Source organism: Desarmillaria tabescens (assembly GCF_030435595.1).
Source record: "Desarmillaria tabescens strain CCBAS 213 chromosome Unknown EV420scaffold_13, whole genome shotgun sequence".
NCBI lineage: Eukaryota > Fungi > Basidiomycota > Agaricomycetes > Agaricales > Physalacriaceae > Desarmillaria > Desarmillaria tabescens.
In genome coordinates, this window is record NW_026848312.1 from 490,535 (window position 1) to 517,853 (window position 27,319).

General features: G+C 47.8%; 11 protein-coding genes across 11 annotated transcripts; 2 read left to right on the forward strand and 9 right to left on the reverse strand.

Moving 5' to 3' along the window:
- Positions 1 to 21: 21 nt before the first annotated feature.
- Positions 22 to 1,874, forward strand: EV420DRAFT_1620006 (MFS general substrate transporter; the record flags this gene model as incomplete). The annotated part of the gene is made up of 11 exons (XM_060475527.1): positions 22 to 252; positions 305 to 349; positions 401 to 473; positions 528 to 710; positions 768 to 911; positions 960 to 1,115; positions 1,167 to 1,244; positions 1,298 to 1,341; positions 1,402 to 1,448; positions 1,505 to 1,750; positions 1,802 to 1,874. The coding sequence occupies 11 exons, from the start codon at positions 22 to 24 to the stop codon at positions 1,872 to 1,874; spliced, it is 1,320 nt and encodes a 439-aa protein (XP_060332236.1).
- A 48-nt stretch (positions 1,875 to 1,922) lies between these two features.
- EV420DRAFT_1673081 (uncharacterized protein) lies at positions 1,923 to 3,328 on the reverse strand. The gene is made up of 6 exons (XM_060479100.1): positions 3,016 to 3,328; positions 2,788 to 2,981; positions 2,624 to 2,735; positions 2,484 to 2,564; positions 2,271 to 2,432; positions 1,923 to 2,220 (listed from the first exon to the last, which is right to left on the reverse strand). The coding sequence occupies exons 1-6, from the start codon at positions 3,320 to 3,322 to the stop codon at positions 2,111 to 2,113; spliced, it is 966 nt and encodes a 321-aa protein (XP_060332237.1). The 5' UTR covers positions 3,323 to 3,328; the 3' UTR covers positions 1,923 to 2,110.
- Positions 3,329 to 3,755: 427 nt separating this feature from the next.
- EV420DRAFT_1535064 (uncharacterized protein) lies at positions 3,756 to 5,455 on the reverse strand. The gene is made up of 6 exons (XM_060472825.1): positions 5,361 to 5,455; positions 5,283 to 5,307; positions 4,349 to 5,235; positions 4,133 to 4,287; positions 3,943 to 4,083; positions 3,756 to 3,892 (listed from the first exon to the last, which is right to left on the reverse strand). Exons 3-5 carry the CDS (start codon positions 5,228 to 5,230, stop codon positions 4,002 to 4,004), a joined length of 1,119 nt encoding a protein of 372 aa, XP_060332238.1. The 5' UTR covers positions 5,231 to 5,235; positions 5,283 to 5,307; positions 5,361 to 5,455; the 3' UTR covers positions 3,756 to 3,892; positions 3,943 to 4,001.
- A 1,208-nt stretch (positions 5,456 to 6,663) lies between these two features.
- On the reverse strand, positions 6,664 to 8,049 carry EV420DRAFT_1535073 (CH domain-containing protein). Its single transcript, XM_060472826.1, has 6 exons — positions 7,867 to 8,049; positions 7,675 to 7,781; positions 7,581 to 7,618; positions 7,222 to 7,528; positions 7,055 to 7,162; positions 6,664 to 7,006 (listed from the first exon to the last, which is right to left on the reverse strand). The coding sequence occupies exons 1-6, from the start codon at positions 7,985 to 7,987 to the stop codon at positions 6,953 to 6,955; spliced, it is 735 nt and encodes a 244-aa protein (XP_060332239.1). The 5' UTR covers positions 7,988 to 8,049; the 3' UTR covers positions 6,664 to 6,952.
- A 1,435-nt stretch (positions 8,050 to 9,484) lies between these two features.
- EV420DRAFT_252066 (major facilitator superfamily domain-containing protein) lies at positions 9,485 to 11,364 on the reverse strand. Its single transcript, XM_060481404.1, has 6 exons — positions 10,928 to 11,364; positions 10,711 to 10,874; positions 10,565 to 10,653; positions 10,279 to 10,509; positions 9,858 to 10,224; positions 9,485 to 9,789 (listed from the first exon to the last, which is right to left on the reverse strand). The coding sequence occupies exons 1-6, from the start codon at positions 11,273 to 11,275 to the stop codon at positions 9,630 to 9,632; spliced, it is 1,359 nt and encodes a 452-aa protein (XP_060332240.1). The 5' UTR covers positions 11,276 to 11,364; the 3' UTR covers positions 9,485 to 9,629.
- A 1,977-nt stretch (positions 11,365 to 13,341) lies between these two features.
- On the reverse strand, positions 13,342 to 14,168 carry EV420DRAFT_1268359 (uncharacterized protein; the record flags this gene model as incomplete). The annotated part of the gene is made up of 3 exons (XM_060467444.1): positions 13,342 to 13,771; positions 13,824 to 14,066; positions 14,116 to 14,168. The coding sequence occupies 3 exons, from the start codon at positions 14,166 to 14,168 to the stop codon at positions 13,342 to 13,344; spliced, it is 726 nt and encodes a 241-aa protein (XP_060332241.1).
- A 134-nt stretch (positions 14,169 to 14,302) lies between these two features.
- On the forward strand, positions 14,303 to 17,069 carry EV420DRAFT_1535111 (serine carboxypeptidase). Its single transcript, XM_060472827.1, has 15 exons — positions 14,303 to 14,638; positions 14,699 to 14,911; positions 14,969 to 15,032; positions 15,079 to 15,145; positions 15,193 to 15,470; positions 15,524 to 15,556; positions 15,605 to 15,698; positions 15,748 to 15,876; positions 15,927 to 16,025; positions 16,083 to 16,224; positions 16,275 to 16,327; positions 16,384 to 16,413; positions 16,464 to 16,499; positions 16,549 to 16,704; positions 16,752 to 17,069. Exons 1-15 carry the CDS (start codon positions 14,602 to 14,604, stop codon positions 16,830 to 16,832), a joined length of 1,512 nt encoding a protein of 503 aa, XP_060332242.1. The 5' UTR covers positions 14,303 to 14,601; the 3' UTR covers positions 16,833 to 17,069.
- On the reverse strand, positions 16,999 to 17,807 carry EV420DRAFT_252419 (uncharacterized protein). Its single transcript, XM_060481406.1, has 4 exons — positions 17,582 to 17,807; positions 17,472 to 17,520; positions 17,225 to 17,408; positions 16,999 to 17,174 (listed from the first exon to the last, which is right to left on the reverse strand). The coding sequence occupies exons 1-4, from the start codon at positions 17,620 to 17,622 to the stop codon at positions 17,125 to 17,127; spliced, it is 324 nt and encodes a 107-aa protein (XP_060332243.1). The 5' UTR covers positions 17,623 to 17,807; the 3' UTR covers positions 16,999 to 17,124.
- A 539-nt stretch (positions 17,808 to 18,346) lies between these two features.
- On the reverse strand, positions 18,347 to 20,304 carry EV420DRAFT_1535117 (uncharacterized protein). Its single transcript, XM_060472828.1, has 4 exons — positions 20,282 to 20,304; positions 19,163 to 20,230; positions 18,843 to 19,100; positions 18,347 to 18,784 (listed from the first exon to the last, which is right to left on the reverse strand). The coding sequence occupies exons 2-3, from the start codon at positions 20,096 to 20,098 to the stop codon at positions 18,843 to 18,845; spliced, it is 1,194 nt and encodes a 397-aa protein (XP_060332244.1). The 5' UTR covers positions 20,099 to 20,230; positions 20,282 to 20,304; the 3' UTR covers positions 18,347 to 18,784.
- Positions 20,305 to 21,561: 1,257 nt separating this feature from the next.
- EV420DRAFT_1478651 (clathrin coat assembly protein ap17) lies at positions 21,562 to 22,252 on the reverse strand (the record flags this gene model as incomplete). Its single annotated transcript, XM_060469516.1, has 5 exons — positions 21,562 to 21,663; positions 21,714 to 21,766; positions 21,819 to 21,939; positions 21,996 to 22,067; positions 22,124 to 22,252. The coding sequence occupies 5 exons, from the start codon at positions 22,250 to 22,252 to the stop codon at positions 21,562 to 21,564; spliced, it is 477 nt and encodes a 158-aa protein (XP_060332245.1).
- Positions 22,253 to 24,335: 2,083 nt separating this feature from the next.
- Positions 24,336 to 27,285, reverse strand: EV420DRAFT_1620015 (uncharacterized protein; the record flags this gene model as incomplete). Its single annotated transcript, XM_060475528.1, has 15 exons — positions 24,336 to 24,425; positions 24,473 to 24,547; positions 24,653 to 24,748; positions 24,797 to 24,851; positions 24,999 to 25,080; positions 25,177 to 25,433; positions 25,505 to 25,524; positions 25,656 to 25,873; positions 25,961 to 26,029; positions 26,085 to 26,105; positions 26,163 to 26,209; positions 26,262 to 26,394; positions 26,517 to 26,658; positions 27,176 to 27,197; positions 27,266 to 27,285. 15 exons carry the CDS (start codon positions 27,283 to 27,285, stop codon positions 24,336 to 24,338), a joined length of 1,347 nt encoding a protein of 448 aa, XP_060332246.1.
- Between the last annotated feature and the right edge of the window lie 34 nt (positions 27,286 to 27,319).

Below are 27,319 nucleotides of genomic sequence, written 5' to 3' on the forward strand. Positions count from 1 at the left end.
CCCTTTTCAACCACTCCTATCATGGAACTCGAAACCCTCCCACGAACCAAATCTCCCATTGAGAATGACGAGGCCACTATCGTGATTGCCACCCCTGAAGACAGTCATCACGATTCTCCCGATAAGACGCGTAAAAGTGCGAACTTGCGCGGACATGTCCAGTTTGCTGCGGTTTGGTGGACTAAATTTCTCAACGGATGGAACGATGGCAGTTCTGGGGCCCTATTGCCCAGAATACAGGCGGTGTATCATGTGCGTGCAGTTTTCTGTCAGCTCTACCAATATGCATTCTAAGCTATCTTAGGTCAACTTCGTCATAGTTTCTCTCATATTCATCATGGCTTGCGTGGTATGAGTCAGTCGTAAATAAATGACATGTGCTAAAATTTTTATCTCACAGGGATTCGTAGTCGGAGCTCTTATAAATGTCCCATTATTGGACAGGATCGGGTTTGGTAAAGTCCTTGTTATCGGTGAGTACGGGAATCCTGAGAACAAAATGTCAAGACTCACACTTTACTTCCCAGGCGCGCTATGCCAAGTGGTCGTTTACACCCTACAATCCGCGGCACTTCCCTTCCCCGCATTCGTAATGACATTTACAATCAACGGTATCGGTATCGCTCTGGAGGACGCCCAAGTCACAAGTTACGTTGCGAGTCTCAAGGACCACCCCGATATCAAGATGATGTTACTTCAAGCCGGATACGGTGATTATCAAGAAACCCATCCACTTTCCGAAGCTGATCTCATTTCCTCCCTTATAGGTGCAGGCGCGTTTTCCGCCCCTCTAGTCGCCACACAGTTTTCACAAATGACTCACTGGAACTTTTTCTACCTCACATCCCTGGGGATCGCCGTGACTAACGTCATTGTTCTGTGGAGCGTGTTCCAACTGAAGCCGCTCGAAGGTGAGAAGACATCATGTTTTGAGCTGATCTCACCTGCTTCCTTGATAGCCTGTTTTGCGCAAATCGGTCAGCTACCTGAAGAACACCATCGTGATACAGGAAGAAGTGGTCACAATAAGATGCGCCAGTTCCTCGGGATGGGAACTGTGCACATGCTGGCCGCCTTTTCTCTCGTGTATGTCGGTACTGAAGTGACGATTGGAGGTGCTGCACTTACCCACATCCTAACCCTTCAAGTACTTATTCTTGCCCTAGGCTGGATCGTCACTTTCATTGAGCAAGTACGCGGCGGAGGCGCCTCATCTGGTTACATCTCGTCCGGTTTCTTTGGTGGTAAGTAGTCGAAAACCGTACTTCGAACTTCGACTGCTCAATCCCAATAATAGGGTTGATGGTTGGGCGTCTCGCCCTTCTGTGGGTGAATCGAACGGTGTGCCTTGAAATTCTATCGGCAGAATTGCCGAAAAATCTTGACAATGATTTTTCTCAGCTGGGCGATCGCATTTCGCTATACCTGTATTCGTTCATTGCCATCGGGTACGCGAAAACACTGAATCTTATTCTAACAACTCACTTATCATAGCCTGATTCAGCCTGGAACTCATCGTATGGTTCGTTCCCTCTCTCATAGGAGGTGCCGTTGCAGTCTCTCTCGTAGGGTTCGTCCTCGGACCGATGTACCCCATCCTGATGAGCCATACTGGACGCGTCCTCCCTCGATGGTTGCTATCTGGTTCTATCGGCTGGATCGCAGGCTTAGGTCAAGCAGGCAGCGCGCTTTTCCCATTCATGACTGGGGCCGTCGCAAACAAGGCGGGAATTGAGAGTCTACAACCCATGTGAGTATTCTCCTCCACTATGCAACGCTATTATGCACTGAGACTTTTTAGGCTCATAGGGTTTTTAAGCCTGATGGTGGGCCTCTGGGCATTAGTACCAAAAGAGGCGAGAAGGCCGGACTAAGTGTACGACATGCAAGCTTCGATTAACAGGTGGTCTGTCGACGGAATCTGAACGGAACCTGGCGTATAGATGCCTGGCCTCACCTCGACTCGATCACCGTTCTTCTTCTCTGAGGAAGGCTACGCGACCTTACGGCGCATATAAGCAGCATTTATTACGAGACAACAGTAATACGATTACAATCCAATACCTTTTACATGCGCTGTCCTAAAAACCGCGGAAGGATTACATTTAGATTAAAGCAAACTCCTGGGAGGGCGCCAATACAAACTGTCGGAGGAGCTAGTCCACTGAATCATGGCAAAGATGTATGCTAATAGGCCCAACGCATACGTCCCAAAGATTGCTAAAAGTGGAGGATGAGAACCAGTCCAACGCTAGCAGTAGGTCGCGTACCTTTTCTTTGCTCAGGAAAGACGACCAGCTCTAGTGGGAGATGGGGTACGCCCATAAAATTGCAGAAAATATGGGAGGTGATGGCCGGAAATATGGATCCGGTACGGAGGAAGAGATATGCGCAATGGGACCCAAAGAAGCTGGTGTAGACCAACTGGAATGCTAAGGGAACTTTAGTAAAAACACGAGCTGCCAAGCAAAATATCAACGTACAAATAGCCATGGCAGCGTGCTTTACTGCAACCCACGTACGGCCGCAGCGATTGTAAAGGTCCCAAGCGTGGTGAAAGTGAGCTAGAGGGGTGTCAAATATTAATAAGTACTGGTGCTCTTCTGGGACGTCGACCACTTACCCAAACTGAACCACAGTGGAGCCAGGATAATCATACGCAGTCGAGATATACCTGAGAGATGATAAATGCATAGAATGCATGCACGGAAAACAACCTCTTCTGTATATGGAGCCTGGAGGTAGGAAATATGAGCTATTGAACTTGAGCTCTAGCTTGGTACTGACCACAAGATAGTTGCGGAGACCAGAGAGAGAAACGACTTTGTTGATAGTCGACTCTGTATTCCAGTATCGTTGGAATGGAAGGATTTGATACAGGTAGCGAGAATAGAAGGGGCCGATGAAAAGCAGAGGTGTAACGAGATGCGCTTTTATGGGGTGAGAGAATATAAACCCAAGTCTAAAGAATGTGACATGGACTCCTGCATAGAACTGATACTAGGTAGTCAATACGAGGCTCCAACATTAGGAACATGCCACTCACTCCATATAACGGCCACAATGTTTGGAAAATCCAGAAGCACGACGCTATTGTCGCCAGCGACACTGCGAGCAGTCGCGCTCTAATCACGTCGGCATCGTCCCTCCAGCGCTCATTCAGCTGTCTCTGACGCGTAGTTCCCTCATGTACGTGTGTCGACCAAGCAACGAAGGAAAGACGCGCATTCTTAGACAAGTAGAGCGAACCGACGTAAGTAACAGTGAAACAGAAAGCGAGAAAGTGGCCTTGAGTCTCGGAAAATAGTGGCGCGACGAGCATGGTGATGGAACGAGGAAGAGGTAGTACTAAGAGTGGTCAGTGTCAAGTCGCGATCGAGCTATTTATATAGCCCCCTTTTAGGAATTTCAACAATTAAATATTCTTGGTATTATTCTAGTCCTCTTTCAAAAGCCGCAAAGTATACAAAGACAATATGTTATCGACCGTGCTTGTGTCCCAAACAGGATTAGTATGTTGGCCCTGGGATTGCGCAAATATTGCCACCGAACTGGCACTTGCATCTATACCACTAATTTATCTACCGTGAGCTATCTTCTGGTGTCCATACCAGCATTTGGGGCGCATCGTCCGAAAAATAAGAATATAGCAATACCGAAAAGATGAGCTCAGATTTTCGACGGCGTAGATCACTATCGACCGAGCTATGATGTTCCCAGCAAGAGCACGTCTTGTGCAGACGTATTACACTTAGTGTCTGTCCTTGCACAGATTTTATTCAATAATCATACTTGCGAGCTAGCCGCCATTGTTAGCAATCAAATAGCATTGCATCAGAAATACACCGAATACGCTTGTTCCAACCTCTACCGGTTCACTTACACAGCTTTCCTTGAATAGCTACGAGTGAGTAAAAAGCGATGTCTACATATCACACTCACAATGATACCGATTGATTCTTGAGGTTGCAGAGACATAACTCGACGTTGACCGTCAATAATCATGATGGTATATGGTATTGCCAATCCAGTCCGTTATGAAACCAGGACGCCCGATCGAAGGGAGTACGGAAATGACATTCGCTGTAGAAGAATCAGCGATGAACAGAAGGAACAGATTCAGCTGACTAACATCAATGAAGGACAATACATCTTGAGCTCTGATGCGAACGACTTCGTGATCATGGACTGCGGAATCGGATTCCATCCTTTCTGCCCGCCATGAATTACTAGTTCTATACTTGTCAACTTCCGCATCTGCATTAGCGCACGGTGAAAGACCGATCTCTAGAAAAACGATGATGATGGTAAATCAGCGAAGAAATGCATGCAGGGAACAGACTCTCACATCAAGCCAAGGCAGTGGTATCACACCCAGCGTCCGGATATCTGGACACGTAGCAGCAATCATCTGCAAAAGCTGGTTGACTACTGTCACTTCTTGTGGTATACGCGTCACAGCGAGATTCCGCAGGGTCTTGCGTACTTGCGATAACTTTGGCAAGACCTGTAAAAGACTCGGCCATTCTTCGTCTGTACCCATGACTAGCCGAGTAATTGGCGGCTGACACGGCGCGCAAAGTATATCATGTACAACGGTGACGTTTCCCGACAGCTCACGTAACTCCTCGAGAACGATGCCGTCATATAGAGACGGTGTTCCCGGCTCGTGCGCGTGTTTTACGTCCTCATCCGTGGGATCAGCATAGTATTGTAGGCGCTGGAGGTCCGACTGAGAACAGATGAATTCTGCCGTCTGGGAATTATACGGCACGCCATACATCGTCAAAGAATTGAGGTTGAACGGGAATATACATTCTTCCTGGTCTTCGGAGCTGAACACCCAGCTTGGTACCGCGTATTGTTCGGCGATGGAGAGAGATAGAAGGTTGGGAAGCTTCTGGAGTGTTTCATGGAAACCTTTCCAGATTTCGGCTAGATACGCTGTACTAGGCGGAGTGTATCGGGTGAGCTGCGACGCGAAGCTGAAGGCGATAACCAATTCTGCAATACGGGGCTGGGAGATGATTGTCGTGCAGAATTGTTTCAGCCGAGAGAGGGAGTCGACGCGAACGCTGTGGTACAGCGCCTTTTCGGATTCGCGTTGCCACGCTTTATTTGTTTGACATAGTGCCAAAAGATCTTTTGGATAGCCTCGCCGTCGGCTATTGATATATCTAATAATTTCCTGGCATATTTCTGAGGATGAAAGGATCTCTTCCATACTCATTTTTCCTTATAATAAGGTCAGATAAGTCAAATCGTAGTAGAGTGGGGTGCACCTTTAGTGTTAAGGAATATCTAAGACTTTGATACTTTTTTAGAGCATTGGAGTAGCAAAGGGACTAGGTTTAGCTCACAATGCTTTCCGGAATAAGAATATCTTTCGCCTTTGAGTAACGGCGAAAAGGAAAGAAAATACGCGTCGTCGTAGACAAGAAACAACAGCCACTCCAGCGTCAGTCAATTGAGTAATGGAGGAACTTTCCCCTTTGGGAGAGAGGGGGCCAGACCCCTCGGCAAAATCGGCATGATGACAATTGATTTATTTCATTGAGGCCTACGGCAAAGGACAACAGTGATACGTCGTTAACGAAGAGCCCAGAGAGAACATGCAAACACCGATACGGTGTCATATAGTGATCTAGTGTAACAAACAGTATGTCAAGGCAGCCCTGTACAAAAAGCCCCGGCAACATGTAGAACGTTCAAGAGCGAGACACCCGCAAGTACTGGTTACATGAAGCATATGCGATACCAGAGCTCGTTAACGCTGGTATCATACCGCCTACATGAATTCACTTCCGTGAGAGCGGATGATTCCATACGCATTCAGGTCACGTCTGACTGTTGTCATCAGCCAACAAGGTTCTCAGAGTATAGCTATACTCACGCTAAGGACCTTCTTCGAAGACAGAGACAGACCACGGTAAGCGATTGCCGTTGAAATTGATAAATTTGTCTTGCTGAACCCACAGGAGCTGTACTTTGCGCAATCGCTATCCACCTGAGCGATTCATATCAAAGAAAAGCTGATAGAACACCAAACCTTAAACAGAGGCAGCTGAACAGTGATATTCTTGAAACTCACGGGTTCATTAGCATCTTAATCTGGGCTCTTGATGGTCAGATATGAGTGTTGTCCCTGGAAGGCGGCAGTGAGTATGACAAAAATGCATGAAACTGGACCTTATAAAGCAGATGTGGCGCAGCATCATGCATGACCCCAGACCTACACGGGTCCAATGCGCACTGCCGTAGCTGTCAGAGGACATCCCATTGCCAGGAAAGTAAGGACAAACTGGTCCGTTTCGGTGTTCGTAGCACCGTGATAGTACCGCCAAAAGAGAAGCCTAGGAACGCACCAATGAAGGCACCCGCGGTCGACGGACCGCTGGACCGCGTAAATCTCTTGATGACCAGAGAGATCGGGATTCAATATTCATGCTTCACGTCGTGATGCTTTCTTTGATCATAAGGCAACAATGTCCTTCGCTACTTTCAACTGTCTTGATGGCATCAAAGCACAGTGTTATAATCATCACACCTACATAACGACGACGGTTATACTCGACGAATAGTGTAAAGATTGCGACTCACAGGACTGAGAAAACATCAAAATATTTGTGCCTCCTCTTCATGCCGACTCTGTTAAATGAATATTATAGATTCACAGAAAAACGACGTTCTTTATAATCTTGCGAAACATGGGAGACTTCACCGATTCTAAGATGCACAAATCTCACGAAATGATACATATACATTGATGAGAGCTGCATTGTGATTGTCAGATGATGCACTACAGGAGAAGGGACGAAAATCAGAAGCGTATGAACAAGAAGAAACATACTAAAGAAATGTTCTGAATCTACATCGAGTAGGGTAGTAGTGGTATGGATAATTAGAAATACGAGCGGTCGATCTTGGGTGATACGGATGGTAAATTGGGTTCTTAGAAGGTCTCCTCATCGTCCGCCTGACCACCTTCGGGGACCTCAAAGCCGTCCTGTCACGACGTCAGAAAAAGCCGGTGGGCAGAAAAAAAGGAACTGACCTCAGTCGAATACAGAATCTTCTGGATATCCCTCAAGGTAGCATCATCTTTTCCTGATGCCTCAAGGACTTCCACCTGTGTTTGGACAAGGATTTCGATCTCCCGGAGCTATAGAACACCTGAGTATGCGAATCCCCGACAAATGCAACAAGGGATCGACAACGCACCTTCTCAAAGTAGAAATCTCTCTCCTTCTCTAGTCCCTCCAAATGTGAACTGAGATCCTTGACTTGATTTTGAAGAAGCTGTACGGCTTCATTGGGCTGAGTGGATCCTGCTCGATGTCCACCTATCGGTGTTCTTCCTCCCGCTCGTGCACCGGTTAGACCACGGCTGTTACCGGCTGCGAGAGGTGCCATCGTCGCGGGAGGATCAGCCGGTGCACCCCTGCGTCGAGCCACCGGATCGTAACCCTGACCACCATAGTTCGAATCCCAGAATCTCTTGATCCACTGAAGAAACTCAAGGTTATCCCTGGAGGGAAAGATCTAATATCACGATACCGCTGATGATAGAATTCACGTACTGCATCTTGCACTTGACCAATTTTTCCACCGGTATCGGCTTCAACCGAACATGAGATTCCTTGCAGCGGCCGCAGATATTACATCCCAACACACCTTATCGATCTTCTTCGCCTTGAACACCGTCTGCATGATTTTGAAGTTGGCGATGAATTCATATTCGTGCTTGGCGGTCATTTTAACTCGTTGCATGGGTACATCGCCTAAATATGTGGCGTATAGAGAGAATAAAGCCAAGATTTCAGTCAGATTGGCTGTCGATAGAGAATCGCTGGGCAAGATACGCACCGTAAATGGAGTCAATGATCTGACAGTACGCGGCTCCAGTCCCGCATTGCTCCACCTTTGTGTAGTTCAGCTGGAGCAGGTCATTCAGCCATGCCAGTAGATCTGTTCTGGACGCGTTCATCGTCGTCGTCGAAGGGAATGAAAGACAATCAACTGAAGATTGGTAAAGAAAGGGTGAAAGGTACCGTCGGTACCGATTCAGGCAATTCGAACCAAATCATGATTATGTAACTTTGTGAATTGATTGCTAATTTTGTCCTGAAGTCGCTCTCCTTATGTCGTTAGTCCCCGTCTTCCAGTATGGGTGTTAACTGCAGAAATCAGATTCGCTCTATTATACTTTCTGGCTTCAAGTATTTTATACCATCATTTCTGAAGGTTTTTTTCCCAACACTCGCCTTCGCGCCTGTGCCTGGTCTTGTTCCCTCTTTTCGGTTGGGTAAAACTATACGGCGGCTCGTGTGCTTCCCAGGCTCAGTCTATCGAATATTCTTTCTGTTATATCTTCTAGTATGGCTTGCTTTAGAACTATGAAATTACCATCAGACACAAAGCGCCCAGAAGCTCCTACCAGAAGTGTAATTGTGCGAAGCCGGCCTCTGGTATCTTGCTGTCATTCCCGCCTGCTCTCACTGCTTTCAACTTTGTTCTCCGACCCTGGTTACGAAAGTGGCTCAATGAAATTTATGTCATCACTGCGACAATGTTTGCCTCCATAACACTGCCGTGCAGTCTCCTTCTTGCTGGCCACCAATTGTGACTTCGACAGCCATGGCGAACCTTTCGAAAAGAAGGCTACCTAAAATACGGATCTCTGTACAGTGTTTGTGCGTTCAAAGGCCCTGGAGTGCGATCTGTTCGGCCTCCGCTAGATATGGGGTAAGAGCTTCGGGGAGAGTGAGACAAGCAACAAAGTTGTATTCAGAGAAAACCATATCGATCCTGGCCATCGTGTGTACGTGCTCCTTGTCAGATTTTGCTCAAACAAATTTAGACTCGGTTTCAGGTTTCGGTTAGTCTTCCCTAGACAAACTCCAAATCCAAGAAGGTTTCAATGGCACAATGGCAACGAACAAACCCCCACTATCATAAAGCTAATATCACTGTCATTGCATCGCCTATCCTTGGTTGATTGCTGTACTTTTTTTACGCCTCATCGAAAAAACGCGGCGCCACCATCAGACAATCGTGTTTACAGCATCACAGTTATACGTACGCCCTTAGTTCATGATTCCATTACCATCAACTCGCAGAACGGTTCACCCATTTACTTTTTATTCAGATTCATTTAATGCGGATATCTATCAAATTCGCGGCTGTCGTATTATTCCCCTTCATACTCGACAGGGCGATGCGACGGAAACCACGGGACTGGCCATCTTTGCATACTGTAAGTATCCTGTGTTACTCGATGTCAAGTTCGTCTTTTCCTCCCTGAATCATCAGTTGCAGCTTCACACAGTGATGAAGTGATCCAAAGCGTCATCAGCAAGCCCACGGTTACAACGGTCCGGCTCAAAGCTGTCGGAATGGAAGTGGAAGGTTCATTTATTTCAGTTGACAATTTCCGACAATCAGAAGCCCTTCGTATGTACATCAGTTATTCGGTGACTAGTGTGGTATGTTAGCGTGTAAATCCTTCTGGGATCCGCGCCAGGCGGAACAGTAATATGCGCGTGAGAAGTATCGTAAAGGTCGTAGAAATACATAAGCGATAAGTATGGTGAGATAAATTATTTGTGTCCAATTCAGTCCATAGTTGGTTACACTCGGGCCAGTATCCGTGAATCAATCATGAGTTTTGCAGCGAGTATGAAGCAGGAACCAGCGATCGTCGTTGCGCCGGAGAAGATAATCATGCCGGTGTATGATCCCCTTTCTAGCGCTAATAAAGCGCCTGCCGTGGGGCCGCCTATCAAAGACCTGAACGGAGGAAAAGAAAACCGATGTCAGCTACAGCGCAAAAATTCTAGAGGCGTTCAGATACTCACGGAAAAGAAATAACACTGTATAGTACCCCGATCCTCTTCCCGATCTCCCGAACGTCCGATATCTGCGCCACGCACGGCGTTATCACAGATATGAAAGACCCCGAGAAGAACCCGTATAAAATGGAGAAGGCGATCACTGACGAAAGCGAACGTGCTAAGATCCAAAGTGTCAGGCAGAGAACACCTGACAAGAATGCGGAAGGCGCAAGGATGTTGAAGCGCCCGATGGTGTCGGACAGAACGGCGGGGGCTATGCGACCAAAGACACCGCCCAAGTTCATAAGAGCAAGCACCAGATATGAAGTGTCACGAGATATGGAAAGGTCGTGAGCGTAGTCCACTATGTAGAAGAGCGGTATGAAAAGGCCTATGTTTAATGAAGTTAGCGGACGTCAGACAAAGTTAAATAGGTGAGATCTACCTAGAGCAACTAGACTGCTTCCAACCATGAGAAGGTTGAAACGACCATCTTTGAATGTCGAGCAAAGCTCAAACGTGCAGCTTCCGCGCTTCTGCCCCGGTGTAAGAGCCGTTAGTGTCAGCAGCGCAACTCCACAGCCGAACCCGCTAACGAGAGCAGATACGCGGACTCCCCAGCCAAATCCGACGCGTTCGAAAAGGTGCTGTAACATTATGGGGTACATGACGCCACCTGGTAACGACTTAGTCAACGGCGAACAAATCCTCGACTCTGATAATTCGCATACCAAGACTGGACCCGGCTGCGGCGATGCCTAGTGCAGAAGCGCGGTATTTGCAGAAGTACGTCGAAACACTTGCGAGTGACGGGTAGAACCTGCAGCGTGCATCGGTTACTCCCGGAGATATGTTCATCGACGGCAACATGACTTACAATAAACCGACACCTAAACCGAATAATATGCCTTGCGCCAGGATGTACTGGTAAAACTGTGTCGATATACTCGTCAAGATTAGGCTCAGGATATACAGCAATGAGCCCGCCGCCATCAAGACCCGAGGCCCATACAAGTCAAACATAAAGCCAATGGGGCCTCCCTCAAAACGGAAGATTTAGTCCGCAAACAATGGCGAAGCGTTACGGAACCTACGGAAAAGAAGAAGACCCATAGCTGCAGAGAGCCAATCCAAGAAATGGTCGACGCCGGCAGATGCTGTAGCTGATGAGCTGCGTACCATGCTTGGAACGTCCCAAACGCGTTCATTTGCCCAAAAGTGCTGAACAGCGCGAGAGACGCGCCAAACATAGTTAGGCATGCTTTTAGACCACCGTCGGGATATTCATGAGAGGCAAAAGACTGCATGCTTTCCTCGGAGGACACTTCTGAGTGAGTAGATTTTGCGTCGTGCGAGGGAAAGCTATCATGGCCGTGGGAGCTACGATCGACAATCTCGACATCGCTACGGACGTCGGCGTGGATCTTTTCGACGTCAGTCATAGAGGGAAGGGAACAGGACAAGTAGGAAGCTGAGGTGAAGGTCAGGGAACGAATACATATAGTTCCAGGGCGATTGATATATAGGCCATCGGGATTTGACTTTGACACGGGTGGTTCGAAAGAGTAGAATCCTAATATCCGCTCTGAGAGCGCCGCATCCGTTAACACCGGCTTCAATTCAGCTCACTTCGATACATCCAAACAGGGCCTTTTACGCACCTTCATCAACCGGACCGTCCCGTGGGAGCACGAGGATGTGGGGATCCGTCAATGACTCGAGGTTCGGTAGACGTCACTTGGACCGAATGCCTGGCGATAGAGATCTGGATAGCCATAATATTAACAACAACCAGCAGAACTCAACAATCCTGCGGCTGTGTTTTCCATTTCTCGGAAACACGTCATCAGGGATCTTGGCTGATACGGACATGTCGCACGACATAGCTGCCGTTCGTCGCGCTGTGCTGCATATGCCTGGACCACGGCGGCCTACCGTCTGTCATAGCTTGAATAAACGATGTCAAAACTTTACAGACGAACAGATCCTCCTCCATGGGCCATGCCATCCATCCACACCTAGCTCCAAGGTTACCAATGACAGGATGGACCATAATACGCCGCCGCGGCAATAAAATACCTCAACACCGAGCTTATAGCTCTCTTGACTGCATTTTATAGAATCCCGAGGTATTATGGTTTCGTCCTACGGCAACTCATTCAAGCTCGCTGATGCAATACGACAGGCGCCTTTAAACAGCGCTTTAACCATACATATTGAATCGATATTCCGAATGGGCTTACTTGAGTAATAAACTGCTGCTGTGTGAACCGCATGTTTGTTAGGCTGCAATTTCGAGATAAGCGCCCTGTTTCCAGTTCTTGTGGATCTGATCCTATGCAATTATTACTGGCGATCAGATGATGTATCTGTGATACCCATCAGTCCACAGACAACCAGAGGGGTAATCAAGATACCCGAAGCAGGATCTTCAGACATAAGGTGCGGTTGCAGGAATTTCGTATGGCTGCGTCGGTTTATCGTAATAATTGTTACTATTAGCTATGATGAGGGCAGGCAATGCTTCTTCTGTACGACGGTCCAGTGGCGTACTTGCTACCGCGGACTTGAGTCGTCTAACAAGGGCACCAACTTCAAATAGGCGATACAGGTACCTAAGTGGAAATCAGCCTAAGGAACAAGATGAAGATAAGCGAGATACAGACCCGCATACATTGGATCAACCTGCCTGCCGAGGACCTTGAAAATGTAATCGCTAGGTCGAAAATGATTCAATGATTACATATGAATCTTGTAACACGGTGTCAACAGTAAGCACACTTGAGGACAATTGTCATCATTACTACGACCTTGGGTTACCTCATGTTTGTGAGATTGGGTAGCAGGCATCAGGCAAAACACTTGGAAACCCAAACACCTGAGATGTCCTTCAGATGGAGACAGCTACAATTAAGAGACGAAACAGACCTGATCGAATGTCTTACTACCCAAGCTATTAGCCAAGGCAACGACAGGCAATATATTCTCCATATCATCTCGGAACGTAGCGCGCTCAAAACATTGTGTTCATTTAGGCTATACAAAAGTCGATCAGCTCCAGAGATCTGACTAGAAAAGTAAAGATGAAACCACATACACTATATACAATCATGCAGCACTTATGGAAACCCAAATACCTTTAAGAAGTCCTTTAGAAGAAGGTAACTCTGCCACGCGAATAAACATACCTAATCTAACCGACAGTGAGCAGTCGTTGTTACTTCACACATCTCGGGGTCTCGGTCGTGGTGAGAGTCCTTGGAGATCAAGAGAAAATTAGCCTTTCGCCGGAGAAGCGCTGTCAAATCTTCGACCTCTACTTTGCCGGTGCTTCTCAAGGTTGCGTACGACTTCGGGAAGGCACCTGGTCGAATATATTGCGCTAGCGACAGGAATTTTTACAATGCCGGAGGCTCGACACGAGGGGCCTGAGAGGGATTCGCGTTAGGGCAAGAGAAAAAAGAAGAGAATTGACATTGTGCACCACAAGACGCTAGTTGGTGAGTCATCACGACTCATCAACTCCATCACTTCTTCGCTTCGCCTTCATTTCTCTATACCGCGCGATGGCCTTATTTCTTTCATCCTCCATCATGGCCTTCTGCGCCATCGATAGCACACCATCGCGTTTCTTCCCCGTATTCCGAGCGTCGTCGGGCCGTACGGCACCCCTCGGAAGTTTCGTAAGCTCTGGTGGGGCCTGGGCAATGTCGTTTAGCCGGCGAGGAGCGGAAGAAGATATCGTCTGGAACTCTTTCGGTCTATCTGCGTGTTTTGAGGGTATCGGAGGCGGCGAAGGTGTCCGTTCTTCTTCCTCGACGCGTTTTGACTTGCCCTTCTTTTTGGCGTTCATTTCCGTGGTTCGCACCTTTCGAGCATTGGCTAGGGAGGACTGGACCGCATTTTTGACAAGGGGGCGCATATCATTTTCTACACGCCTACAGATAAGCAAATTAGTGGATCAAAGCAAATAATATCGGTCCGACGTACTTGTTGAAGTGCTGGAGCGACTCTCCAGGTAAAATTCCAGGCGTCTTGGCCTTCTTCTCGCCACGGTCGCCCTTATCTGTCTTTCTTCTTTTTCCTGGCTTCATCGCATCCGGATCATCCTCTGGCATCCTCTTCCTTGATTTCCACTGCTCACGGACATGAATAGCATTCAAGACGCGAGCAACGGATTTCGGTATAGCTTCGTTTTCCAAGGCTTGCTTTCCTGGCGCCAAGTCCGAACCTCTGGGATAATTTAGCTTTTCATTTTGCAAAAGTGACAAGTGGTCCTGACATCTGCAACCTCTGCTGGTCCCTCGCTGATTTCTTCGCTCGCTTGTGAGGCATGATGGTGGATGAGAGTCGAAAGCGAAAAAGCTGTGCTCATTGCTTGGCGCTAACGGTGTTGGGCTCTCGGACAAACATTGCTGGCGTTTTCGGTGACGGTCACGGTCATACGCCCGCAACCTTACACAATGCGAGGTTCTGTGCGCTTATCGATAAGAGAGAATCCATGCTTCTGACTTCCTCCTGACCCTGCTTGCTCATTAACCCTGTCCTCTCTTTTCCTGTTTGTAATCCCCAACGCATGCTCCCTTTGTGATCCTCAGGCTTTTTGGATCCTTCAATATAATTTTGGACCGGTAATAACCAACAAAAACCAGCCTTCCTGACCGTCTCCATACAGTTATACCTGAGAGAATGCTGCCAAACGTGTGGTATAGCACATGGTCCATATTTCAATCCACCCTGCCGTTACTCCGTAACCGGGTTCTGTCGTATGCTGAAATCGATCTCCCGTATGGTCTCCTCGTTGTCTGAAGTAAAAATAACGCGTCGTATGAGCATAAGACTACTGCAGTCCTCTCAATGCCTACCTGGCAGAACAATGTCGTTACTTCCCCTCGTTCTCCTTGCTTGTCTATCGGCAAGCGCCTTTGCGTCTCCAAGACAAATTCCCATCGTTGATGGCGTCATCGGAGGCGTTCCCAACACGACTACTGCCACCGTCAGCAAGGTAAAGATAGCGGCGGGGAATGTTTCCACAACTGTCGGACAACTTCGCGTCACGGAAAATTCAGGCGTTTGTGGTAAGCCCTCCTGGGACCTTTCCTCAACTGTCCACCCATTCTCATCGGACGCTTCAGAGACGACCGAGGGCGTCTATTCAGCCTCCGGATACGGAGATATCGCCGAAGATGAGAGTATCTGGTATGCTGCCTTCTGCCGTTCGCGTCGCATCTGCTCACTTAGGAAGGTTCTGGTACTTTGCGGCTCGAAACAATCCCGACACGGCGCCTCTGGCACTCTGGTTCAACGGAGGGGTACGAGTCATCTTAGTCAACTCCTCTCAACCCTAACTTCCGTCCAGCCGGGAAGCTCGAGTATGATCGGTCTTTTCCAAGAGCTCGGTCCCTGCCGCATAACCAACGACAGTTCGAACGTAGTTCTCAATCCCTACTCTTGGAACACAAACGCGAATCTTTTGTTCATCGATCAACCTGTGGGCGTAGGCTTCTCCCACGGAAAATTAAATGTGGGAACGTCCCAAGAAGCGGCAGACGATGTCTGGACTTTCCTCCAGATCTTCTTCTCAGACTCGAGGTTTTCGAATTTGCTGCAGCGTGACCTCGCTATTTGGACCGAATCGTAGGTCTTGTCCCGCTCCACGTGTGTGCCATTCCACTGAGCACATCATTTAGTTATGGAGGGCATTATGGTCCCACATTCGCAGCGTAACTATTCATGTTCTCATTTGACGCATGCCTGATCACGCCATTCAGATACTTCCTTTCTCAAAATGAAGCTATAGCTGCCGGGACTATCTCAGGCCTGACATTGAATCTCAAAGTGCTCGGTGTCGGAGACGGGTTAACAGTGAGTCGGCATTATTTACAATTTCTCTCACCTGACAACGGCTCCAAAGGATCCTCTAAACCAATACCCAGGCTATATCACATATGCAGCTTCTAATCCTTACCATGCTCTAGTGTCCTCGTCGACCATCTCACGAGCTAACTCGTCATGGTTATCATCTACTGGATGCAAAGCGCAGGTGCATCGACTGCGTCTATATGACATCCTCCATCCTCATCATTTTGATAGATCACATCCTGTAACAATGGCGGCTCTAACTCTGTTTGCTCTCGAGCGCAAAGCTTTTGCAACAACAATATACTAGGTCCATTAGCAGGAAACTACGATGTACGTTCTCAGTATAGCCCACTATTACAATCTCACGCCGTCCCCGACTCCCCGCAGGTCTATTTCATCCTATCACAGGACCCAGACCCGTACCCGCCTGATTTCACGGACTATATCAACTCTGTTGCCAGCAAAATTGGCGCGGAGACTACCTGGAGTATGTCGAACAGTGACGTTTACTCTAACTTTGCAGCCACGGGTGAGCCGACGTGCTCTGGCCTTCATGAACTCTGTTTGACTGTTGGATAGGCGATTGGATGAGGAATTCCAGACCAGACCTAGAGACCGTTATCAACGCCGGGGTACGTTTTCTTTGTGACCAGCGAGTGTCCTTTCCTCTAATAGGGTATCTCCTTAGGTTCGAACAATCATCTATGTCGGCGACGCTGTAGGTACACTAGCTCTCGACATGATACCTTGATCTACATCAATATCTAGGACTATATCTTGAACTTCAATGGGATAGAGGCTATGGTATGGACAGAACTTAGCAATCAAGACCTTGTTAATCCTTGCATCCTAGGTGGGCGCACTTGACACCAAATTCAGCGACATCCTGAAGGAAGAAGAACTGCAAGATTACACTGTCGACGGACAAGCGGCTGGTCTACACAAGAATGCTGGAACGTTTTCCTTTGTTCGAATATATGGTGCAGGACATGAAGTACCTGCTTATACTGTACGTCCGCTCTATCCGCTTATTGGTACTATTCTGACGCGAAGCAGCATGGAACACTTGCCTATGGTCAAGCTGCTTTCCAGATGTTCTCGCAGATCATGAACAACGAGTCTTTGTCTTCGACGTAGATACGAAGGTTAGACAAAGATGGCGATATTGCTATCAATGAAATAACCTGTACGACCATGGTACCATGCGTATATGTATAGTAAACAGTATTTTTGCATGTATCCCGGAAAGATGCATCAGATTGCAGATTAACCTACGACGACTAGTTCACCGGCAATAATAAACAAGGTGTAGTTACACAATGGCTTACATCGCGCGCGATTTCCGTATAAATTATTATTTATAATATTACAGACATACGAAAGGATATTAACACAAGTGTAGTATCCGACAAACTTCAAAACAACACGATTACTTGTTCATCTCCTGCTCCGCCTTGGCCTTCTCGTTCTTGACGTTACCTGCGACGAATGGTCAGAGGGACGAACGAAATTTATAAGATTACACGTACCAGCCATCTCGTCGCTGGAGTTGCCGGTCACCGAGCCCATAACGGACTGACCGTATCCCATCACGCGGTCGGCGGTGGCCTTGGCGTAGCCTTGGACTTTGGCGGCGGTGGTCTCTGCTTCGCCCTCGGCGTGCTCCTTCTTGCCATCGCGAGACATGGAGTCGGATCCAACGGCGTTACCGATCTAAGACCAACGTAAGCAAGCTGCTCGGGCAAGCGTTGGAGAAAACGCGTCGGCCCGACATACCGTCTCCTTCACGGTGCCCTTGGTAGACTGGTACTGGCCGTTGGCCTTGCTGCAACGACAATGACGGGTAAGCGACGCGTCGGACGCGCTCGACGGCGACGACGACGTACCTGGAGTCACCGGACATCATGTTGGAGATGGAGCTGGACATGGTGAAGAGCGAGTTTAAATTGAGTGAAGAGGATGGTTGTGGAAGTGGGAGAAAGAGAAGTGAGGAACTATAAACGCGAACTCGCCCTCCTTATATACCCTGGAGAGTTTGGTCCGTATCCTGGTCAAAATATGATCTGCGCTCGATCCCCTGGAGCGCACGCTTAATTTAGACATATATGATGTAGCCCCAACGTCATTTCGTCTGAGAACTAAAAATAGGTCACTCGCATAGTGGTTCGGAGCTGGCCGATCGTCCTTCGTCCTTGACGATTATGGGTGTGACAATTGCGTGAGGATATCGATTGAATCGGATTCTGTTGCCTCTGTCTCTGCGAAGATATCTATACTGAGTTTCCTTCTTTCTCATCAACACGCCGGACAATTGATTCAATATGGAATATCAATCAAAACGGACGAATGCTCACCCGTTCATGCCCCGCTTGATGCTAGGAACTTCAGTAAAGAATTATGGCATGTGTTATATCCCCCGGTTCAAGGAACCTCCAGGCCTGGTAGACCTTTTCTCTTCGGTATGTTTTGCGTTTAAAGATGGAATGTTGGATGTTTCTTTAGAATAGAAAACTCGGCTCCTTATTGATTCGGACTTTCCTACAGCTATTCCCACGCGAGACTGCATGGCCTGTTATATTCGTGGAAAGGAGGACGAGTGGGTCAAGCACACCCCATGATGCCGCTGCTTCTCTTTTTGTCTTCGACTTCGTCGCTTTCCTCGCTATTGACATGAGTAGACCGCTTCATCAGTCCATTTTCCGGGATCCCGATCAAGGCCGAAGACGGGAAGGAAAAGGGGTGTCATCAACTTCTTGAAGCATTCAGTCCCTGGTAGTCATATCTCTCGGTTTCATAGTGGGTGCAGCAAGACTTGTACTATATTAGGGTAGTCTACAGCCGAGAAATACCAGAGGTTGAACTCTATGAGAAGGGAAGATAAAAATACAGACGCGTGGCAATGAAAGTAGATAAAGAAATATGTAGTGAAAAGAGAGCGAATGGGCAATGTGGTATAGCGGTGTCATCCCAAGTCGAGGACGAATTACATATGTACATTTCGTGGAAGCTACAGCAATTAGTGGTATATAGCTGAATATAAACGTGATACAAGAGTCGTGTCTGACCATTCGATAGTGCAACGTGCATCCCTAGCATATCCCAGAACAATGAGGACTCATATAATACGATATATCGCAAAGCCCTGACCTATAGTTCCGACCTCCACAACAACTCGGGACCGATTTCCTCATCTATTCTGTATATCCCGTCCATGTACGTGATCACCGTCCTCTCAAATTCATGCACAAAAACCACCATGACTACCGTCGGGCAGTACAAGCGCAGCTCGCTCGCAAGCGCCCTAAACGCGGCCAGGGTCGACGGAACTGGTCGCCACCCAGACACCTCCACCTCGATACAGCCAAGCTTCGGAAGCCTCATGAGCATCCCATAAAATCGTAACCTCTTCATCGAACACAAACGTAACCGTCAAAAAACGAAAGATAAAGGGCTAAAGACGGCCTGACCTCTCGGCCAGCTATGGGCAAAGCTAGAGTGCCCAAGTATTGAAGACGATGCGCTGTCATGGACGTGCTCACGATGGTGCTGAGAAGCTCCACAGAGAACGACTCGGCATATGTCGAATCCGCTATATCCAATGAGCGGAGTTGTGCTGTAGACAATTGGATTTTAGTAAACAAATTCGTCATTTCGATTCTTTTCGCGTCGGGGTCTGAGCGTGAGAAACACGTTTTGAGACGTATAAGAGGGCGTCGAGGCGCCAGGGCCGCAGCAGCCTCGGTGAAAGTGCATTCTAGAGTGGCTAATTTCGGGAGCGAGTTGTCGGAGAGAGGAGAGGTGGTGGATGGTTGGGCAACGGGCTCGTCCACGAGAGAATCATTATAGTCTATGATGTACAGATCGTCGAGATCCCCTTGGGTCTCTAAAAATTTGACGAGGTGTGCGTCCCAGTCGAGATCACAATGGAAGCTTCGGAGATGAAATGGACAGTTGTCAAGAATCCAGGTGTTTGATGATGGAACACCATGACCGATATGAATATTGAGGTACCGTAGCCGTGAAAGCTTTCGGAATGCGAGAGAGATGGTCGTCCAATACTCTGGTGGAAGCGCTTCTTCATGTGGGACTTCCTCTTCCTCTTCCCCCTCTTCCTGACTTCCATTTTCTGAGGACGATCCTGCATGTAAAGTGAGAGCATCCACATATGCCGCGACGCGCGGTTGTTCCGAAAGAGTGGCACAGAGGAGCATCGTCGTCCCGACATCCTGCATGTATAGCGTGTTATAAAGTGCACGTTCCGCCGCGTACTGAAAACCTTTCGAGACCCTGCATAAAGCCGCTACATCAGCACGACTTCCAACATTTTTAACTATGTTGCGATAAGCCTCCAATGACAAGCACATGCACTGACGAGCATAACCTATCAAAGTACAATTTATCATCAGGTACTGAAAAAACGCGTGCAACTCACGGCCTCCCGGTGCGGGAGTGGACTTTGGAGTGAACGAGAGTCGAGTAAATTTCTGCGCAGTGTAGAGAAACAAAAACGCGACAGACTCAAGGACTGGAGCTGCCTGGCTGAGTCGGCCATCAATGGAACAACGAAGCACATGGCAAGAACTCACCCGGAATGAGCTGTAATGAAATTGTTATGAGGAGATAAAGAACGTAGGTGATTAGTCTCCGCGTTGTGGGACTGTGTTGTAATCGGAAATATAATCACCTCACGGCTATGATAGACCCTTCATTTATAGGGTCTATCACCGTGGAAAACAAAGCGGAGGCATTTCGGAACCTAGGGGGAGATCTCCGGGTACGCGTTTTTGGTTCCGTAAAATTCACATCTCTATCTGTGTTTTAATGAGCAGAGGCTAAGGCTCATGGGATATGTATCCCCTGCTGATGAAAATAGAAGACCATCAGGTACTAGTTACTCGACCACGCGAATGCCATGTGCGACCAAAATCGGCATCCTCGGTCTGGGTTCCTTAGCGACGACGACGACGAACAAGCATGTCGCCATTGTATCAGCTTTCCAAAGGTATCGGAGAGGATGCCGGCGCTTATAGAGAGGCAAACGTAGAGGGCTGGGCAGTGGAAGTGGGAAGATGCTTCCTGAAAAGCGTACGGTTACTCATGATCCGCAGGCATCCGGAGTGGACGTGAACAGTAGTCATGTCCGTACGCAACCTAAGCAGGACATTGGGATACGTACGTTCCCCAGCGTGACCAAAACTATGGAGTCAGAACTTCACAATCCCGGGAGAACTGGCGGCTACAGGCGCAAAAACCGGTGCACAAAAAGGCAGGGGCAGGCGGGACCATTGTCAGAAGCGCCACTTCTCGTACACAATCTCCCGGTCTCAATTTGCGTGCTTAAAAAGCGCTATAAGTTCCCAGATGTGTGCGAGAGTACGGCCAGCCAACATCTTCATCTATTATCGTCATAATGTCGACAAGCTCGATGAGAGAGAGGCTACGTACGATAAATTGACATGATGTCGTACAGCCTCAATTCAACGAGGAAAGAGCGCGCACGAGAGATAAAGCAGATTGACAATAGACAACAACTTCCATGTTCAGATTGGCAACAGACGTTTGGGTTGCTTCGGTCAGGAATAGAAACCGAGAGAGAGCTTGGACTATATTCATGCGGCAAAGGTTCGGAACCACTTCGACAAATGTCATCATCAGGTGAAGTAACTGAATTGAAGTACACCGAGTTCTCTTATTATCAACTCTGGGTTAGATGCCGTCGAAGACTAAAACATAACTGCATACCTGAGATTGCAAAGTCCAGGCCCATGGTATCTTATTAATATACGGGGAGATACAGGCATACTAAGCACCACCGTGTGAGATCCTTACACCAACGATGACATTAGAATTGTTACTTACTGATACACTATTCTAGTTTTTCCAACTCCTCCAGCCTCGACAGCACGACGTCTTTGCTAGTCTCTTCGATCTCTCCAGCTAGGAATATCTCGTCAAGGATGGCGTACACCTGTGGATACTTAGGAATTGGACGTGAGTGAGTTACGGGCGGATACACACCTTGTAGAAATTGAACACGAGGTCGAGTTCGCACACATTATCAAAAAACGAATCTACAGAGTACTTTCAGTATCGTTGAGTGAGGCCATGCTGCGAGCCACGTACCAAGAACTTCGACAAAGAGGTGTATTGCCTCCAGATACGCGAGCTCATTATCATTGGCGTCTACACAGACACAGAAGAATAGTCCGGCATAACGGCGATAGACAATCTTGTAATTCCGGAACTATCAGAGGGCGTCTTAGTGCAGCTCAACACCAAGGGTAGCACCAAAAGCCTTACCTCTACGAAGTTCGATTGGTACTTCTGGTCTCGAGGTGCCACGAGCCTGTGGACGTCGCCGCGTAATCTAACCTAAACATTCATGTAGGGGGGGAGCACGCAAATCCATTCAAAGGTGACGAACGGACCTTTTCGTCGTCGTCATATGGGACATACCACTTCGACAAACGAGTCTTTCCTTGACGATTCTGGATGTGATGAGCGCAAGAAACGCTTTGCAAAAGCATGCATACCTGTACAAGAATGAACCTGATCATGGTGGTGAGACGGCAAGCGGATTATTCGCTCCGGTTCTGAATCGAATCTTACGCATAGCCACAGTCGGCTCTTTCCGCTGCTTAACGTACGGATATGTAAAGCTCAACCAAATATCGAGCTGTTTCGTCCAATAATATCCAGTTATTCCACCCGTTTGGCCCAAAATCCTTGTTTCTGGGACCTAGGCTCTATTCTGACTCTACCTGGATGAATATCAAGATTTTTTCTACCTGCACTACTATCACGGAGATACAGGCAGTCTAGGGGGAGGCGCGGCTAAAATCGGGCACACAGTAGTAGGGGGAAGGTGTAGGGCCCTTAAAAAACATATCGACACCAGTTATTCTACAGCTAGCCTGGAACTCTTCCCTTCATTTCCGTGGTCAGGCAATGGGAGACAGATTTGTATCCGGCGAGGGCCAGGAACTTGGCAGGAACACAACTTGAACAATTTTGTTCATCACATGAACCTTGACCCCATGAAGTGGGTTCAAGGCTATGCACCTTGCGTACTTCACAGAAAGGAGGGAGGGGAAACTTTGAGTTCAGTACAGGGCTGGACGAACCATGCATATGTCAATTGTGAAAGGGCTTCCTCATAGAAAAACCTGTTAGTGAGTGGTTCTGCAATGATGATTGCCAAAGAGTGCTGGATTTCGAGTTTCTCGGAGACGGCGTTGATAGCTGTAGATTTATCTCCCAAAAATGGATATATCATTACTAGGGGGACGGGGGAGGGGCGAAGTTTAGCCTAAACGTGAAATTATACGCTGGTATGTGTCTTTTTTTGAATCAGAATAAAAACCCCTCCTCCTCCTCCTCCCGCCTCCCCCTTGAGAGAAAACCCCCATAACAACCTTATTGACATCAAAAAATGCCTTGGGCGGATCTTCTGTTCATGGTGTAGCCTTTCTACAAGCTCTCCTTCCATTCAGTTCAACGCTGTTATAAGTTTTTACTCTAAACGTGGAGCAGTCATATCTACCGAGTATCTGCAACGTTCGAGGAATCATTGACCAAGAATTGACCCTTCAAGCTAAGGATGGGCACGAGTAATGCATTCTTGACATCATAGCTGAGTTCCAGTCGATTGAAAGTGCCAGAAATCAGAATGTCTCACGCATTACCAAATTATCTGCTGGAAGAAAGATGCCGTCGTTACTGGAGGAAAATTACCTCGCAGCCTGATGATAAATTTGCACTAAATGCGACCCCTGGTATTACAGCCTTCTCCGGGTCCAAATTTCCGAGCTGATATCTCTGTGTTAGAAATACATCATACGTCAGCAACTTCATGGGCTGTGAATCCCGTTCTTACGGTAAAGTGAAACGTTTTGAAAACATTCACATCCCTTCCCATTCTCCCTCCCCTGGTCACTCGCAAACCCCAGATCTTATCAGGCACGACTGTTCCAAACAAATATACGATTCAATCCATACGGAGATCACCAATAACACCAGGCTGTTATGCATCTTTGCTATCACACCCTAAAAGAAGTGTTCTTTCTAGAGATGACCCAGCCATTCCAATCTCGTGTTCATGGCCTTATCTCCGAGACACTGCTACCTCCTTGATGTCTTCTTATTATTCATAGCCTCTGTGAAACGACTCGCCATCAGGGGGCATGTTCGATTCTCAAGCGTGCCATCATTGGAACTTTATTTTCACCTGCGACTTCTATAGTACACGTGGAATTTTCAACAACGTCGACATCGCTAACCAAAGCTGGCAGTTACTTTTACTGTTTGTGACAACTGAATTTTGAGAGGACTATTACTTCCGATATTGCAGCAATATTCCTCAGACGAAGGCCTGCAGTCTTCTACATGTTATCCGGAAAAGAACACGAATACCTGAAATCTCAAGACACGAAGGAAACGGAACCGGGGAAAGAAGGATTACAAGTAATCATTAAATTCTTTTATCGACCCAGGCCCATCTGATGGTCAAATGATTAATTAATGATCAGGGTTCATTTCTGCAAATTTGTGGGTTCATGTTCCTACTAACACGGTAATTGAAATACGAGATTTAGGTATCAATATTTACCATGAATAAAAAGAAATACGGCTTCAGGCTGTTCACATGACGCCAATAATCTCTCCAACGACACTCTTGAAAGTGCCATTGGGGTCAAACTGCTTCCTGACCGCTGCAAATCGGGACAAGCTCTGTCTGTGCGTCAGCAGCATCGTAAATTATATTCTGCAGAGCTTACATCCTGATCAAGATTCTTCAAAGACTGTTCGAATATCGAACGAGTATTCTTGGTCCAGTGCGGACGGACTGGGAACTGGAGAAGCATGAGTACTATCTACGACAGGGCCGAGGCCAACGTACTTCATTAATAAGCGTAGTAGCCAGCGTCGCGTACCTGTCAACGCATTAGATTAAGAACAATGGGACGGGAGGAATTCGTCCACCATTCTTCGTTATAGCGATGGTGGTCGCCCAAGGTTGGCCGGAAGGTTGGGAAATCAAACATGATAGCGCCCTGTGTACTCTTCAGCCATGAAACCCGGAATTCCGGCTTAACACTCACCTTAGACCAGTCACCGGGAACTTCGCCGACACGTTCAGTCGTCTGACCTAAAAAGCTATCGAATGGTTTCCCAAACTGTAACCAACGATATTGAGACCCATGCGGCAGCCAAATAATCATAAAAATTTACTTTGATATTGATACCACTGGATGCAAAGATTTGGTTAAGTCCTACCAACGCGGAACACGGTGGGATACTTACCTTCGATACGTCGATGTTACCGCCTTGCCGTCAGCCGCCGACTGATCGAACAGTTCACGAACGCGCTTTAGGAGCTGATTGGCTTGGGGTCACAGGGACCGCGAATTCCAAAGTAAGACCATGCAGTCCGTAGTCCCACTCTGTCTTCTGATTTTGGATACAGGCCTCCAATGAGAACATCGTAAGCTGTTTCCATAAACAGGCCAGCTGAAGAGAGGTACGTCATATGTTTTCTCTAACAACAAATCAGCGGCTGTAACTATTCTAGCGACGATGACCACCCACCATGGAAGTTCGGAGCTGTCCAGATGGCGGTACAACACACTCTCGCTGAAAAAGTTGGGAAGGCTGAGGTTTTTGACCGGCATTGAGTAAGATAAGCGCGAGCTTGCTTCGATATCAGTCAGAGAAAATGTGGACTGAAAATGAAATGAGCTATTCGGGTTACGCCTGGCCGAGACGACTAACCTGGAAAGCGGTCTCCAGGCTGATCGATATCAACCCACCCGTACGTTCGAAGATGAAACTTTTTTCAGGCCCTATCAGTACCAAAAGGTGTTGGTGCCGCAGGCAGTAATATTCATGTGAAGACATGACAATACTGGCCACCACTAAACACGTGTATCAGCATTAATTCCGTTTCATAAGGCAAACGACACAACCCCAATAGTTTGCAGTCACATACGGTGAAATTTGTGCATATATATCTCCATTCAAGACGTCGTCCTCATCTAAGATGGTCTGATTCGCGTACACCTTGTAATCTGAGACGACCGCAATTTCCACTCGAGCGATGACTCCGAGCAGCCCGAGCGATGTGGTGGCGGCTAGCCAGGTGTCGTTGGTTTGGTCCCTCTCAAGGTGAACAAGATCGCCTATTCAACAGTAGTATGGTCAGCACCGTTACCTACTGGATCAACTTTAAATAAGAACCCTGTCCATTGATGATATCCAGGGCCCACCCGCGGCACTAGACACCTGCGAGTCTTCACGTAAGGAGGACCGGTGGGCCCCCATAGCAACGGCGCCGGCTATTAAAACATAAGAACGCCACCGGGATATGTCCAGACAGTTATGAACTCCCACCTATGGTAATGTTCCAATTAACTACGGAGGATGTAGATAAAAAACCACCGGGGCCATAGGATGGGTTTACAGGACTACCAAGAGTGTATCCCAGTGCTGCACCACGTTCATGTAACCATTCTGCCCTACCAAAAAGCTATGGTAAGAAGGAAGGATGTGGTTCAGTGCTAGACTCACAACTGTGGAAATGTGACGCCGGCCTCAACAACTACACTTCCGATACCATCTGTCAGCTGGAGATTAGAGATGCCGTTAACAGCGTCGGTCTTAATTATGATTGTATTAGGGTCGTCTGAGCACATCGTGTCATCTAGGAAAATGAATACTCAAAAGAAAGACCTAGTGGTGACACCGGTAAGTGGAACGCACACCACATATGTCCGTTCTATGAGACTAGTGAGTAGTGAGTTCTAGGTTATCAGAGTGAGGTACTTACGCCGCTGGCTCGTACCGGAATGCCGTTAGCACTGGCATTCTTGATAATGTTGATCATCTCGTCAACCGTCGAAGGCCGGTAGATCTGCGAAACAGCATTGCAAGCGGGAAACCCGGGTCCGTCGAAGGTGTTGTAAGGCTCAGCTAGTGCGAGAGATGAAGTTCGGGGGGAAGGCAGTGCAGAGAATACGGCAACATTACCAGCGACCAAGGAGAGAAAGGAGAGGGTTAAGATGTGCTTCAGGCTCAGCATTGTTGGACACAGAAAGCGCAATAGCGAGACAATTGACAAGGCTGATAAATGGTCTCCTTGCTACTATAACACATGATACCAAGGACATCTGTCGTAATTCCCGAAAAGCCGCCACAGGCTCTGGTGAGGATCAACTGGTCTTTGAGCATGTGGCTAGAGTGAAATGCCACGAAAGGCCGCGTGAAGGCGTTGACTGAGCGCCGAACGACTTCCCTTTGGCTGGTTGGTCCGTCTTGGCTCATTGCAGCAAGACAAGGAAGAGAGAACGGTGCATCGCCGATAAAGCGGCAAAGACAGGAGAAACCTGCTGCCTGTCTACTTGAAGCATGGAATCAGGGTGCTTTGAGACTGCAGTGCTTCGCGGGTACCTTGTGATCAGTCACCGAATCACAGGGCTTTCTACTGGCAGGCATAGGACAAGAAACCTCGCCGATGATTCAAGATGTGCACCTGCTGTTCGATTAATCTGGAATATTAATGAGGTGGTTATTACCTGTTTTTCTCGCACAGCATGACTACTGACCTTGATGATCAGATTCTGCACTGA

Excerpts from the sequence above, each read along its gene's own strand:
- EV420DRAFT_1535117 (XM_060472828.1), bottom strand. The coding sequence starts at position 20,098 with ATGATAAATTGTACTTTGATAGGTTATGCTCGTCAGTGCATGTGCTTG. Across the intron at positions 19,101-19,162 it reads TGCCCATAGCTGGCCGAGAG|AGGTTACGATTTTATGGGAT; the intron begins GTCAGGCCGTCT and ends TGTTCGATGAAG.
- EV420DRAFT_252066 (XM_060481404.1), bottom strand. The coding sequence starts at position 11,275 with ATGACTGACGTCGAAAAGATCCACGCCGACGTCCGTAGCGATGTCGAG. Across the intron at positions 10,510-10,564 it reads CGCAGCCGGGTCCAGTCTTG|GTGGCGTCATGTACCCCATA; the intron begins GTATGCGAATTA and ends AGTCGTTACCAG. Across the intron at positions 9,790-9,857 it reads TACAGTGTTATTTCTTTTCC|GTCTTTGATAGGCGGCCCCA; the intron begins GTGAGTATCTGA and ends TCCTCCGTTCAG.
- EV420DRAFT_252419 (XM_060481406.1), bottom strand. The coding sequence starts at position 17,622 with ATGTCCAGCTCCATCTCCAACATGATGTCCGGTGACTCCAG. Across the intron at positions 17,409-17,471 it reads AGGGCACCGTGAAGGAGACG|ATCGGTAACGCCGTTGGATC; the intron begins GTATGTCGGGCC and ends CGTTGGTCTTAG. Across the intron at positions 17,175-17,224 it reads CTCCAGCGACGAGATGGCTG|GTAACGTCAAGAACGAGAAG; the intron begins GTACGTGTAATC and ends CATTCGTCGCAG.
- EV420DRAFT_1673081 (XM_060479100.1), bottom strand. The coding sequence starts at position 3,322 with ATGCTCGTCGCGCCACTATTTTCCGAGACTCAAGGCCACTTTCTCGCT. Across the intron at positions 2,982-3,015 it reads GTTCCTAATGTTGGAGCCTC|TCCATGTCACATTCTTTAGA; the intron begins GTATTGACTACC and ends TCTATGCAGGAG. Across the intron at positions 2,433-2,483 it reads GCACGCTGCCATGGCTATTT|CATTCCAGTTGGTCTACACC; the intron begins GTACGTTGATAT and ends AAGTTCCCTTAG.
- EV420DRAFT_1535111 (XM_060472827.1), top strand. The coding sequence starts at position 14,602 with ATGCTGAAATCGATCTCCCGTATGGTCTCCTCGTTGT. Across the intron at positions 15,033-15,078 it reads GCCGAAGATGAGAGTATCTG|GTTCTGGTACTTTGCGGCTC; the intron begins GTATGCTGCCTT and ends TCACTTAGGAAG. Across the intron at positions 15,699-15,747 it reads GTGTCGGAGACGGGTTAACA|GATCCTCTAAACCAATACCC; the intron begins GTGAGTCGGCAT and ends ACGGCTCCAAAG.
- EV420DRAFT_1535064 (XM_060472825.1), bottom strand. The coding sequence starts at position 5,230 with ATGAGTATGGAAGAGATCCTTTCATCCTCAGAAATATGCCAGGAAATT. Across the intron at positions 4,288-4,348 it reads TACCACTGCCTTGGCTTGAT|AGATCGGTCTTTCACCGTGC; the intron begins GTGAGAGTCTGT and ends TCGTTTTTCTAG. Across the intron at positions 4,084-4,132 it reads ATGTATTGTCCTTCATTGAT|CGAATGTCATTTCCGTACTC; the intron begins GTTAGTCAGCTG and ends ATTCTTCTACAG.
- EV420DRAFT_1535073 (XM_060472826.1), bottom strand. The coding sequence starts at position 7,987 with ATGAACGCGTCCAGAACAGATCTACTGGCATGGCTGAATGACCTGCTC. Across the intron at positions 7,529-7,580 it reads TTGGTCAAGTGCAAGATGCA|GGATAACCTTGAGTTTCTTC; the intron begins GTACGTGAATTC and ends CTTTCCCTCCAG. Across the intron at positions 7,007-7,054 it reads AGATTCTGTATTCGACTGAG|GACGGCTTTGAGGTCCCCGA; the intron begins GTCAGTTCCTTT and ends ACGTCGTGACAG.